Below are 13,492 nucleotides of genomic sequence, written 5' to 3' on the forward strand. Positions count from 1 at the left end.
AGGGAGCTGGCAGCGGGGGCTGGGTGGGGGAGCACAGCTGGCTCTGACGAGAATGACTCCAACCTGGCCCCGCATTTTCCCTGTCTGGCTCCTTCCCCCTCATCCTCGGGAGCAGCTGGTGGGAGCCCGCTCCCAGGAACCCTCAGAGACATTCCAGATATGCCTGCTCTTCTCTAGCAGCCCCAGGATGCCGGCCTCCCCCGCCTGCCTCCCCCCTCCTTCCCCGAACAGCCCCCAAACCTGCAGGGTTCTTCCTCCCAGAGCCGGGCTCCAGGCCCTGAACCCAGGTAGGGTCTGAGCTCGGGTTGCCAGGCTCGTGGCCCTTCCTTCAAGCCCGGTCCCTCCGCCGCACCCCAGCTCCTGCCTCCCCCCACTCTCACCCCGCCCATCAAGGGGAAGGTTTTCTTGCAGCGCCCCCCGCCCGCCCCCACTGTATTCCCCCCATCACGTATAAGAATGAGGCTGTTGCTTCAAAGCCCTCAGGGGGACCCAAGGTGACGTGGACTCGGGCGCACCTGCCAGCAGCCCAGGAGCACCCAGCCTGGCCACAGCAGTCAGTGGACATCTTGGGTGGGGGGTCGCCAGGTCCTGGCCACCCACTCAGGTGTCAGAAGCCCCCCCCCAAGTCTTCCTCCCGCTCCCTCTCGCCTGAGGGCTTCGTTCCCACGGGGTCCTCCGGCACCTGCCACCCCGCCTCCACGTCCCCATCTCCGTTCCCCCTCTCCCGGCCCCCATGTGCGTGGCCCATGCGTCCCCGCCCTGGGCCTGGAGGATACTTCCACTCCACGATGCTGATGCAGGCCTTCCTCAGTGGGTTCTCGAGGGTCAAACAGAACAGGGCCCGGGGGGGCCTGGGCAGAATCTCGGGGGCCGGCTTCTTGGGCTGCTTCTTCCTGAGGCCCTCGTCCTGGGGAGAGGACGGCTCCATGCTCCCGGCAGCCCTGGTTCCTCCTGCTGCCCGCCCCACAGCCTCTCCTCCCTGCGTCCCCTGTGCCCTGGCCTTGGGGACTGGCCTCGGTGTCTGCTGGGCCCGGGCTGCCTGCTGGGCCAGCGGGGGTGGGGCTGAGGATTACTGTCCCGGCTTCAGGAGTAAAATTAGCCCCTCTGGCCAGGCAGCTGTCATTCCTTCGCAGCCCAGCAGTGACATCCCAAAGTGTCCCTGGGAGGGTGGGGGTGGGGTGGTGGAAGGCACCGGGGCCTGGGGTGGGCAGAGGGAGACAGGGAGGAGGCTCGTGGCTGGGCAAGACCCTTGACGTGGACCCCCAACTACAGACGGTCCCTCATGCCAAGATTAGCTCCACCTCCCCCGGCGTCATGATGCCCCCCTCCCCCCGTCCAGAATAGGTGCTGGGTGGCCCTTGGGCATAAGGCACAGCCCCCCCCCCCCATTTCAGCACAGGCAGCTTCCAGGCCAGGGGCCCTCCCCACCCTCACTCCCCCCCTTCAGAGAAGTGAAACCCACTCCCAGGGCGGAAGGCTCCCAGGACCACCTGGGATGTGCCGGCCTCTGGCTGGGATGTGCCACACCCCAGTGGACTGTCTGCTTTGTGTCCCCTCCCCCGACTGCTGTGAGTGGAGTGCTTTCTCTCTCAGGGCTCTGCCCCCCCCCCCCGCGAGCCTGCAGGAAAGTGCCCAGCTCCCTGTAAGTGGGGGTGGAGCACACCCCACGCCCTGCAGCCAGGACGGAGTGGGGATGAGAGAGAGAGAGACTCGGGGGGCGTGAGGGCGGACCACGGTACGGGGACTACAAGCTCGACGCGTATTTTATTTTGTCATTGGGCTGGCAAGTGCCAGTGCACCCACGCGGTTCCACCGCCCACGCAGGCAGACGGCTGAGGGGGGAAACCAGTCCTCTCCCGGCCGGGCAGGGGAGAGGCTGGGCAGCGAGGAAAAGGGCCCTCGGGGAGGAGGAGAGGGCCGGGAGATCGCCCTCCGTCAGGGAGGCTAGAGAGCGCCACCGCGGGGACAGGACGGGGTTGCAAACAGGCTTCCAAAGAGGACGCTGGTATTTGAGGCCATCTCGTGGCGAGTCCGGCAGGGCGCATCCGGACCGAAGCGCAGCTCCGGTGGCCTCGCGGATTCTCGAAGACCCAAGGGCTACGCCTGCGGCCCGGGGCACACCGAAGGGCGCCGTGGCAGGCTGTGCACAGCCAGGGGCTGGGCCCCAGCTTTTCCCAGCGCGGGGCTGAAGCTGAACTGCAGCCAGAGCCGCAGGCGACCACCCTGGGTCGCCCTCTTGCGGCCTGTGGGACAGCGTGGAGAGGACTGGCGCTTCCCCACGCCCGCGCCCCCTGCGCCTACCCAGCTCCTGGGCATGTGTGGGCCCCTCGCATTCCTGCGCTGCACCTCCGTCCAGCTGCTGAGGAGGAAGTCAGCCGCGGGGCAGGGAGGAAGGGGTCGCAGACACAGAGCGCTCGCCCCTCTGAGTGTCCGCTGCGCTGCGCCGCCCCGCTGTGACCCTGCAGTCACGGGCGCCTTCGGCAGTGGGGCGGCCCTGGGAACCCCGATCACTGGCTGGATTCCTCGGACTCCAAGCCCGGCGAGGAAGAGAAGCGGGGGGCCTCGGGCGGTGGGGCGTCGCCGGGGCGCTCGGGTCGGGGCCCGTCGGGAGCGGCGCGCAGCAGCTCCTGCAGGTGCCGGATGTAGCGGATGGCGGCGCGCAGCGTCTCCACTTTGCTCAGGCGCCGTTCGGCCAGCGCGCCGGGCAGGTGGCCACGGAGGCGCGCGTAGCCCTCGTTGACGCAGCGCACGCGGTGCCGCTCGCGCTCGTTGCGCTTGTGGACGAAGGCGGGCTCGAACCCGCAGTCGTAGCCCCCCAGGGCGCCGGGCCCGGGAGCGCAGGGGAACAGGCCGGCGTAGGCGGCGGTGGGGCCGGGGAACAGCAGGAAGGGCATGGCGCCCGGGGGCTCCACGGGCAGGGGCGCTGGCCGAGGAGGGGGCACGGCCCCCAGCTGCATGCCGCCCGGGGGCGCCGCGGGTCCCCGGTCCATCAGCGCCCGGCAGAAGTGACTGTTCATGGTGCCGCGCGGGGCTGCACCCACAGCCAGGCGCTTCCGGAATGGTCCCTGGTCGGGGTCTGTGCGTCCCCACTGCGGGGACAAGTCACATCGCCAGCAGCACCTCGGGGGTTCCAGGACTGGTTAGGGTTGCTCTTCACTCTCTGGGGTGGCTTCAGCGGCCCCCCTAATGGGCGCCATCGCTGTGGACTCGGGTGGCACCGGGCAGAGGCTCAGAGCACATGGGCTCTAGTCCATCCCCAAGCCACAGGACTTGGGGTGCTCGCTCTCCTCTGCCGCCCATGGGCACCTGTCTGGCCAGCAGCGCAGCGCGCTGGGACCACAGCGCTGGGGCCTGGTTCCTCAGGCCTTGGAGACGCCAGGCCCCCTGGGGGTGGGGAGGATGCAAGGGCAGGAACTGACTGCTGCCTTTAGGACCGCGCCAGCTTCGCAGAGAGTCCCAGGAATGGTCCTGAAGGAGAGAGCGGACAGACACACCAGTTAGGAAAGGCCGGCAGTGAGCCCGGTGTCACCGCCTTCCAAGGGGCCTGTGGGCTTTGGAGTGGGGGGCGGGGCGCCTGCTGAAGAGGAAGGGTGGAGAGCGGCGCTGCAGCCCCAGGTCGGCCTCCCTCTCGGAGGACTGAGTCCCATTCCCCAGACTCGGGGAAGGGAACCCCCTCCCAGGAGGGCGATGGCACGTGAGACTCATATAAGAAAAAATACACCCAAAACACCCGTGGGGCTCAGCTTCTGATGATGCCAACGAGGGCACTTCCTCTGAGAGTGGGGATGAGTCTCATCGCTGACACCCTCCAGAGCCTTCTGTCCAAAGATCATAGCAGTTCCGGGGCCACCACAGCCGGCCTCCGGGTCTCACTCGGCACCGAAGGACGTGGGTGTTTGGACATGTGGTTGGGACTTTGACGGCCCTCTCTGTGCCCAGCGGAGGGGCATCGCCAAGCCCTCCACACCCCGTGCGGATTTGCCCACCAGCCGTCCTGGGGGCCCGGGAGTGTCTGCCCTGGGGAGGCTGAGCCCAGAGCTGGGCCCAGCTCCGGGCTCCTGGAGGCCCTGCAGAAATTTAAGAAGCCCGGAGAACTGGGCAGAAAGGCGGGCTCAGCCTCTGTCCCGCAACCTGCCTTCCCCAGATGCCGGGAAGCTGTGCGTTTCGGGAAGCTTGGCCCGGGTTGGATGTAGCTGCCACCTCCCTCACCACTGCTGCACCCCCAGGAAAGCAATGAGGAACCCCCTTGTCTGTGCTCAGAACTCAGGAGCAGTACCCGCCCCCCAAAACCCCACCCACGCAGAACCCAGGCAGGACCCCGTCCAGCCTGTGGATTGGGCAGAACCGGTGGAGAACAGCCACCGGGTGCCCACGAGAAGCGATGGCAGCCGCAGGTGCGGGGAATTCCAGGTCCTGCCCTCTCGCTGGTGGACCTTTCCACTCCCTGTTCCACTCCCCCCTGGGCACCGTGGGAGTCCCCGGGTCTTTGGGGGAATTCAGATGGTATGTAATAGGGACACAGCTACTAGTATCTGGGATTGTCGGCGAGGCAGGCGCAGCCTTGGGAACGGTTCCTAGAGGAGCCAGAGGCCTGGGTCGTGGCTGCGAAAGACCCCAGACAGCGAGGGCCGCCCGTGCGGCCCGGGCACAGCCCCGACGTGCATTCACGGACACACCTGTCCTGGAGGAAGTCTAGCAGAAAATCCCACCCACGCGGCTCCGGTTTCCTTTTCTCAGGCCGGGCTGGGGCTGGGCCCCTGGGGGACAGGCTCTGAGCTATCCCAGTGTGGCCAAGAGCAGAGGGCACTAGCACAGTGCCCTCCACACTGCACTTTCCCACGGGCCGGCTCGGGTCTCAGCGTCTCCCCCACGGACGGTGCCCCCAGCTTACAGACCAGAGGGCAGAGGCTCACAGAGGGACAGCCACTTGCCCGGGGTAGCACAGCTGCTGCAGGGCAGAGTTGAGAGTCACCTCCGGGCATTCGGGCTCCTGTGTACATGTGAGAGAGGGAACAGCTAGACTGACCCTCAGAAAGGGACCTGCTGGCGCGGGGGGCCACCGAGAGCTGGGAGTCAGCCTTCCAGGGCCAGAGAACACGGGTAACCGTGAGCCAAGCTTCCTCTCCGTCAGGTACGGCCCAAAATGCCCACGTGTGCACGCACGCACACACACACACACACACATGCACGCACAGCCCTTTGATCCTCACTGCCGGCAGGGACTGGTATTCCCCCTATTCCCCAGACAGGAAAGGGGGAGCACAGAGAGGCGCAGTAAGCTCCCCAAGGTCACACAGCCGATGAACGGTCAACTTGGGCTTCAGGAGAAACCAGGATCCTCTGTGGGGCCAGCCGGGCCTCGCCCCCCTTCAAGGGCGCGTCTCTATTAACAGCCGAGAGCGTCAGCGAAGCCGAGATGTGGGAAAGAGAAAGGCGGGTCCAGGCGTTGCTCGCTCCTTCGTCTGGAAGGCCCGTGCTCACAGGGGATCAGTGTTCCGTGGAGAAAGCCCGTGGGCTCAGAGGAAGACAGGAGTGTGAGGTTTCCTGGGGTCCTGGCCACCCCAGACTCAGAGGCTCTGTGGGTGGGAAGCAATGCCCCTGTCACCAGGCTTTGGGGACACGGCCCCTCCTTGGAGCGAACTAATGTTGCTTCATCCTCGCTGTGTGTCACACTCTGGGTGTCCCGACGAGGAGGTGTCTTCTGTCCCACTCCACTGGGAGGAAGCTGGGGTCGTCAGAACCCGCCCTTGTGGCCATTTGGGACAGTGGCTCCTCATGTCCCCGCCCCAGGTCTTGTCCTGGTGGCTGCGGTCCTGGCGGCTCCCCAGGCAGACAGTCTCTCCTGCGTCACCCGTCCATCATGCGGTCTCCTGTGTTTTAGAGGGGCAGGTGTTTTCTGCATCCTGTCGAAACTTAGCTGATGACCGACGGGGACTCAGGCCAACGGGATGGGCTTTGGACCCTGGCTTTGCCCCTGCCCAGCTCCAGGACCAGGAGCAAGCCCGTCGTCTGTCCTGTGTGTGGGGGGGACAGCGCCCACACTTTCTTCCTGAGTTTCTGCACCGTGCAAGGAGACCGGCTTGATCCGGCCCCACACAAACTCTCTGGGCGCATGCAGCCAGACCCCCTCGGTCTGGGCTCGATTTACAAGAATGCCGTTGCTGCAGAAACTGAATCCCCTTGAGGGAACTTCCTGCCCCCTGTTACAGATGGGGAAACTGAGACCCAGAGAGCTTCCGTGAGCTTAGGTGAGCTTCAAGTGGACAGCAGGGTTTAGAAAACAACAAGAAAGCCCACACAGACTTTGCTCGGGTCTGGACACTCGCCTAATCTTGCGTGCTGCCCGTGACAGGGCTCCACGGCGGCCACGGTAGCGGCTGACCCTGTGCCAGGGGACAGGGCAGAGACTCAAGCGAACAGAGGCCTGTTGGCACCCAGCTAATCAGGGCTGGGGGTGGGCCCTGATCCCCTCCGTTGGCACTGGAGTCTGCGCCCCCACCCACAGCCCCGCACCTCCCAAGCGGTCTCCCACGGCCACCAGCAGCCCAGTGTTCCCAGGCCCCCAGCCTCCCTCCCAGGATAGCCCCGAGCTGGTGTGCCCCCAGGGAGAACCCTGCTTTGCCTCTCGGTGTGTCAGGCATCCGGCCAAACCCAGTGCCCTGGGGCAGAACCACAAAAGCACCCTCAAAACCCAGCACACCGCTCCCCGCCCTCAGCCAGCAGGAGGGAAGCAGTCGGGGACGAAGCCCTCAGGGAGCGTGTTCCTGGCCTGGTGTCCCCCGGCCACCACCTGTATGCGGTTACCTCCTGGGTTGGCACCTCCAGCACAGCCACCCATGGCTTGTGGGCTTCCAGGCAGGGGACAGTGGGCCTCCGCGCCTCTCGCCTGCCCTGGCGCCTCGCAGCCTCTGCCCAGCTTCCCGCCACAGCACCAGGAGCCCGGTACGATTCACCTGATGGAGCTCCAAACAGGGACACACCCAGACGGGGAGGGAGGAGGGCGGAGGGGGATGGGCTGGAGGAGGAGAGAGGGCCACTGCTGGCCTGCTGTGATTGGCCGCCCGAGCCCTGGCAGGGCAGATGGAGATGCTGTGGCCCCAGGGCGCTGTACCTGTGGACCGCCCAGGGCTGATGGCCGCCTGCAGTGAGTGTGCAGGGCAGGAAGACACCGGGCTCCTGTCGGGGGAGGCCCTGCGGTTGGGGAGCACACCCCTCTCCGAATTCAGGGGTCTGGGCTGTCAGGTGGCCCCTGGGCAGCACTAGGCACAGGAGGCTGTCACCTGTGGGTCCACTCGGCCCCACGGCACCAGCAGAATGAAGACCCCGGCTCAGCACTCTTCACCCACCGTGGCCCCGGGGAGCCTGAGTCAGAGTCAGCCATCAGGGGTCACTCTGAGGGGACCTGAACGAGCACGGTGGCACCGGGTCCCTCCAAAGTCCCCGCAGCCCAAGGGCACACACTGTCAGGCTGAGTTTTCTCTGCACCCACTCACGCCCTCACCTATCTCTCCCATCGATGTGCACGGAATCTCGAAGCTGACACCCTATGGCTTTGCCCTGAAACTCTTTAAAACAATCACATGACCACTAGAATGAGGAGTTCCAGTGTGGGCACCACCGGAAACGCTCTCGGTGTGTGCGGCACGTCGGGAAGGGACGGGCTGCTTCCCCGCCCTCGCCAGCTGGAGCCCCGCCCTCCGTGTCTGCCGCCTTGGCCAGAGGGGCCCAGTGTCCTCAGGGTCGGCCTGCCTGTGGCCTTGGCCCCGGCTCAGCTCCACACCAGGACATACCCGGGCCAGGGGAGCCAGCACGGTGTCGCCCCAGGAGGTTCTGAGCGGAGCTTCCCCAAGGCTGGTTTAGCTGCAGTCCGGGTTCTCTAGCCACGGCGGGGTGCAGGGGGGAGGCCCCCGTGACCCCTCAGAGCCCAGACCAAAAGGCCCTGCTGCAAATGACAAGAAGGACAACGGGGGCTCTGAGTGTGTCCTTATGTGGGAGGCTTGTCCTCGTCTCCGTGCAGGTTCCCCGTCTGCCCCTGATCGCCTGGGGCTAGAGGCCGGTACCCCACTCCCAGCAATGACTCAGGGGCACAAGGAGATTTCAGGGGGACTTGGTGGCCCTGCTAGCGAGTGGCAGTTGGCTTCTGCACCCGGGCTGCTGGGGAGCATGCGTCTCAACCGGCCACTCACTTTACTAAATGGGGGAGGTTGGGACCTGACCCCCACAATGGTCACCGTCCTCTGAGGGGCAGCTACAGGTAAGGCCCTGGTGTCCTCGGAGACAAGGTTGGGGACGGCTGGGGTTGCCATAGGGCTGAAGGTGTGGGAAGCCAGGTCTTTTCAGGCCTTCAGGGCACACTGCCCGCCCACCCTGCCAGCTCCGGGGGTCCCTGGGCATCTCCAGGTCAGCAGGGTGCAGACCTGGGCATCTGTCGCCCGGCCCTCCGGCCCCTTCTCCAGGCTCTGCTCTCTCCTCAGCCCCACACAGGGCAGTGGGCTGTGGGGTCTTTTGGGGAGCCAGCCACCTCCCAATACCCCCCCCCCCAGCACAGGCTTGTAGGGGCCCCGTCACTCCTGCCGAGTGGCTCTGGGGACACAGACCGGGGGGCAGGCAGGTTGTTGCCTCTGCCAAGCCCTCGAGCCTCAGATGGAAGCCTTCGATGGCTGTGCAGGAGGCAGGTGACATGATGTTTTGTGGCCCCTGAGAAATGACGAGGACATGGATGGGGACTGTGGTGTTAGGGCGGAGGGGACAGGAGGGGGTGGGTTCCTCAGCCACCCAGAGGGACGGCTGCTGGGACTTTGGGAGTGAGGGGACGGCAGACAAGGGCCGAACCTCCAGGTTTCGGCGGGAGTAATTCTGGTTCAGACAGAGGAAGCCGATCACAGATGGCTGAGGCCTGGATGCTGGCTGTGTGGCACCCTGGGGTAGGTGGGGGGTTCGGTCCACCCGGGAGACGGGTGGACAGGCCTGGAGCTCCGCAGTCAGGTCTGGGCCAGAGACAGGGAGGCCAGGAAGGAGCGTAGCTGTTCAGGGAGATGCTGAAGCCCAGAGGGAGGGAGCCTCAGGGCTGAGTGGGATCCTGGGAACCCTTGACCTTAGGGAGGTGGAGGGGCATCCAAAGAGCAGGGGCACCGGAGGCTGGGGCCCCAGAAGCCAAGTGCAGCAGCTCTCCAAGGGAGGCCCACTGGGGTCGAAGGGCAGGGGCAGAGGTGAGAGCAGGACTCCCCCCTGCCTGACCTTGCTGCACAGGCTTGGGCTAGACACCTGAGGCGGTGGGTGGGGGAGGGTGCGGAGACTGGAGGCCACAGAAGGCTCTCTGTGGGTGGGACGTTCGTGCACATGCACAGGCTGAGGGAGACGGGGGACAGGGGACGTCGAAGTGGCATGGGGGCCGGGAGAAGGGACAGCAGGGGGTGACTTGGGACAGGAGGCCGTGTGAAGGAGGTCAGGTCCTGGACGAAGATTCGCTCGCAGGTGGGAGTGGAGCTCGGCTCCTGGAGAGGCCGGGTTCACACCTGCGGGCTCTGGTTTCCGTGCAGTGAGGCAAGGTCTCCCAGGGGACGGGAAGTGCAGGAGGCGTGCCCCGTGGCTGGCAGAGTGAGGCCTCGGGAAAAGGGTTCGCGGCCCCGAGAAGGGGCGGCCTGGCAGCCACGGACCCGCAGAGGCCCAGCTGGGTGCCTGTCCACAGACCTGAGCTGCCTCGAGGCGAGAGCACCGTTGTGGACAGCCGGGGTCGAGCGCGCAGGGCCCACGAGGGTAGCAATGTCCCCAGCGCTGGCTGCTCGGGCTCGGCCTGGCTCACGGCTGTGGCACCGGGAGCCCTGTGCTGGCTGAGTGCACCTGCTCAGGGTCTCACAACCAACTCCATCCCCTCCCAGCCACGGTGTCCTTTGTGGGTTTCTGGTGCCAACCCCAGTCTCCGCTCCTCCTGGAAGCCCAGCCAGCAGGTCGCCCCCAACCCCAGCACTGACACATGACCTTGTAACCTGGACCCCCGCCTCACTGAGCACCCAGCCAGGACCGCCCACAAGGTCCCCAGTGCCTGCTCCCTGGGTGGCCTGGGGACAGACACTTGGGTCACAGGTCCCTCAAATACCCTGCTTCTGTCTGGGCCCCAGACACCCCATGGCACTTCCTGGGCAGAAGCGGAGTGACCACTGTGGCTCCCACTTCCGTCTCTTCCTACCGACCCACCCCCGGCGGTTTTGGATCAAGTGCCGGCCGTGTCTGAGAGACCCCCAATGACATAGGCTCGTTCCCAGTCTCAGGGGACTGTCCACGATGGTGAAATGCAAACAGGCTCTCGGGGCAGCTTCAGAGCAGGGACCAAGAGCCGCCACCCCCAGCCCCAGGGCAGCGTGGCTGGCAGGTGAGCAGGATGCCGCAGGCACCGTGTCTGCCACGGGGCACTTACCAGGTCACCAGGGACACGCTTCGCTTTCAGAACCTCTTGAAATGCAGAGAGTGAGAGACACGGACAATTTAATCGTGGCTTCCATGATAACAGACCACAAAGGACACAAGCTTTCTCCATCTCCACGCACTGGCACAGTGGAGCTCGGGGACCAGTGGGGACCCGAGCACAGGCACTCTGGCACGCAGAGCCTCTCGTGTCCCGAGTTGCCACCACTGTCTGGCTTGGCTTCCCAGCCATGGGAGGGGGGGCTGCCTGGTGTCCTGAAGTGAGGTGAGGGCCTGGTCCACAAGGGCATGGCCCAGCCTGCCCGGTGGGGCCTGTGGGGAAGGAGGGGGCCAGTGCCCCCCAACACAGAGTGGCTGTGGCCCAGCTCTGCCCTCGAACATTCCAGATATTTGGAGCTGGAAGGGCAGCACCGAACACCTCCCTCCCCACTGGCTGCCGCTCAACAGGGACGTTGCTACAGAGGAGACGCCACAGGCGCTGCAGGCCTCTCCGGGGAAGACCGGGGAGGGTGGCCCAAGGCGGGAATGTGGCCCCGACCCGCCTAGCTGAGCATCTTCTGCCGGTCGAAGACGGTCTTCCTCTGCTCGCGCACCTGCAGCCTCCACCGCTGCTGCGCGCCCTCCACACGCCCCAGCACCGACTCGGCCCGGGGGCCTCCGAGGGAGGCCGCAGCGGCCGCCGGGGACCGGGCATCCTGCAGCGGGAAGAGGAGAGGAGACCTGGGCTTCACAGGAGGCCCCGGGCCGTGGGGTCTGCGGGGTGGCCCTGCCCCCCAACTCCGGGGCCTGGGGAGGATCTGGAGGCGTGGCACAGGCACCTTCTAACCCACAGGGAGAGGACCCTGGGTGTCACAGGGTCACAGCCTGCTCGGTGGCAGGAAGCCCAGCCATGGGGTGGAGGGTCCACTGCACTGAGGGGCCTGGGATCTGCTTGGAGGGGGACGGCTGGGCGCCCTCCCTCTGCCCCACCTCCTCCCCTCTCCTCTGACAGCCATCTCTGTCCTCAAAGGCGGCATCCGCCCCTAATTACCACCTCGCTGCCTCCGAAGCCGATGAATTTCCTGCAGGACCCCGAGCCTGATCCCTGGGGGAGTCGGAGCCCAGGCCGGCCCACGTGCCCACGGGGATTTCCTCCCAGCTCTCCCTGCCTCTCATCTCCCGCCACCCGGCTCTTAAGGGATTAGCACAGCCCTCTAAGCCAGCGCCACCCCGTAAATGCAACCTCGCTTCTAACACCCGGCTGGCACGGCTTCTGTCGCCACGCAGCTGCCGGGCTGCAGGGGGAGGCGCACGGTGGGGTGTGAGGGGCAGAGCGAGCGGGTGGGCAGCTGCAGAGAGGGGTCTGGCTAGCGGTGAGGCTGGCAGCAGCAGGCCCGTGGCCTCCGTGGAGCTGGGCCACTGGTCTTGAGCACTGCCCAGGGAGAGCAGAGGCGGCCATGCCCCAGGGGCCCAGGTCCAGGGCAGAGGAAGGGCCCAGGGCCGGGCCTCTCCTCCAGCCTCCGACCACCTGGGGCCGGTTGCAGAGGCTCGCCGAAGGCACCAGGAAGGAGGGACGGCCGACCCCTTGGCGGCCAGCTGTCCCTGGACAGTGGTTTCTCCTGGCTTCAGTGTAATGTAACAAGCCCACCGTTTGCCGACGTTCTGTGCTACGCCGTCAGCAGGGGTCGAAAGCACACACACGGAACACAGGCCACACGAGAAGCAGCAGGGCGCGTCCTGGTGTGCTCCGCTCCGCTTCAGGGGTGAAACGTGCTGCTCCCGACACCAAGCCGGTGTCGCGACCCAGTGGCCGAGACCCACAGTTGGAGAAACATGGTTGACGACCGGCACCAGCATGGCCAGCTCAGTGGACGGTGTGAGTGAGTGAGGCACACGGCGTACGGGCTGCCCTGGAGCAGGGGCTTGGGGTTCTGCCATGTCCCCCCCACAGCTCAGCATGGGGCTGGGGCCATGGCGGACTCACAGTCCGGCGCCGACACAGCCCAGCACATGACCTGGATGGGCAGCCTGGCTCTCTGAACCCCCATCCCTGTCCGTAAGCGGGGTGGTGTGTGCAGAGCCCTCAGCGGGTCCTCAACACACGGCAGGAATTGCCATCGAGCCCAGCTCTGGTGGCCCAGGTGGGGACAGGGGGACCTGCCTTTGGGAGTTCCTGCGGCTTCGCACACCTTCCCACGGCAGCTGCTCCACGGGCACTCCTTGGTGCGGAGGACTGGCCCCCACATAGCTGAGGTGGGCACCCAGGCCCACTCAGAATGTGCTCTGGGCCACCAGGACCTAGCCACCCAGCCTCTTCCTTCCCAGTCCCACCCCATCCCCTCTGGGAGCCGTGAGGAGCCGGGGGAGCCTTGCAGGCAGCTGCAGGGCAGGGAAAGGCTCAGCCTACTTCCCCTCCCCGCTCAGGGGGGAGACGGGGACCAGGGCTGCGCCCACACCCACTGCAGGACTGAGGCTTCACCCAGCTGCCCTTCACGTAAGGTCTTGACAAGCAGCTCCTAAGTGGTGGGGTCGAGGGGCGTCGGAAGCTGCTGCGGACAGGCTCCGTGCCAACAGTCGGACTAACGGTGTTAAAGGCCCCACTTCTGTCCCAGAGACGCCAGGGTGGGCCTGGGCCTGGCCCGTGCTGCATTGGGGTGGCAGCTGAGGCTGGAGAGTCACTGGCCCCCCTTCTCTGTGAGGTTCGGTCTCAAAGGACTTGGGGAGCTGGGGGCACAGCAGGGAGGAGGGGTGAGCCCCTCTCTGAGGACAAGGAGAGAAGAAGACGCCTCCGCCCCATCTCCGATCCTGGGCCCAGAGTCAGACAGACCATCTCCTCACTGACCTGGCCGCACAGCTGAGACCGTCCCTGGGCCAGCCCATCAGAGGGTGGCCGCAGTGCCTCCCCCACGTCTCCACGTGGCTCACCCTCCCTGTTGTACCCGCTCCCCCTGACCCCCACGCCCCTGCCACACCCACCTCCAGACACTTCCCTCAGGGCCCCCTGTCCCGGCTCTGAGGCCTCGCCTGGCCACCCCGCTGCTGTGGCCGATGCACATGCCTGAGCGCGGCGCGTAGCTGAACCGTGGACCGC

At 66.2% G+C, this 13,492-nt stretch overlaps 3 protein-coding genes across 7 annotated transcripts in view; all 3 read right to left on the minus strand.

Moving 5' to 3' along the window:
• CACNA1S (calcium voltage-gated channel subunit alpha1 S) overlaps positions 1–1,033 on the minus strand; it is a 36,020-nt gene extending 34,987 nt beyond the window's left edge. For all 3 annotated transcript variants that reach the window (XM_037070509.1, XM_037070510.1, XM_037070508.1), the window contains exon 1: positions 777–1,033. In XM_037070509.1, coding sequence (XP_036926404.1) covers positions 777–928 — 152 coding nt within the window. In that variant the 5' untranslated portion in view covers positions 929–1,033. The remainder of the gene's footprint in view (positions 1–776) is intronic.
• A 1,281-nt stretch (positions 1,034–2,314) lies between these two features.
• Positions 2,315–3,496, minus strand: ASCL5 (achaete-scute family bHLH transcription factor 5). Its single transcript, XM_037070517.1, has one exon. It carries the CDS (start codon positions 3,015–3,017, stop codon positions 2,508–2,510), a length of 510 nt encoding a protein of 169 aa, XP_036926412.1. The 5' UTR covers positions 3,018–3,496; the 3' UTR covers positions 2,315–2,507.
• A 6,969-nt stretch (positions 3,497–10,465) lies between these two features.
• Positions 10,466–13,492, minus strand: part of TMEM9 (transmembrane protein 9) — a 29,681-nt gene continuing 26,654 nt past the window's right edge. For all 3 annotated transcript variants that reach the window (XM_037070573.1, XM_037070572.1, XM_037070571.1), the window contains exon 6: positions 10,466–11,117. In XM_037070573.1, the coding sequence (XP_036926468.1) occupies positions 10,965–11,117 (153 nt within the window). In that variant the 3' untranslated portion in view covers positions 10,466–10,964. The remainder of the gene's footprint in view (positions 11,118–13,492) is intronic.

The sequence above is a fragment of the Sturnira hondurensis genome, unplaced genomic scaffold (genome assembly GCF_014824575.4).
Source record: "Sturnira hondurensis isolate 20B ecotype Veracruz unplaced genomic scaffold, ASM1482457v3 Scaffold0018805, whole genome shotgun sequence".
NCBI lineage: Eukaryota > Metazoa > Chordata > Mammalia > Chiroptera > Phyllostomidae > Sturnira > Sturnira hondurensis.

Excerpts from the sequence above, each read along its gene's own strand:
- ASCL5 (XM_037070517.1), bottom strand. The coding sequence starts at position 3,017 with ATGAACAGTCACTTCTGCCGGGCGCTGATGGACCGGGGACCCGCGGCG.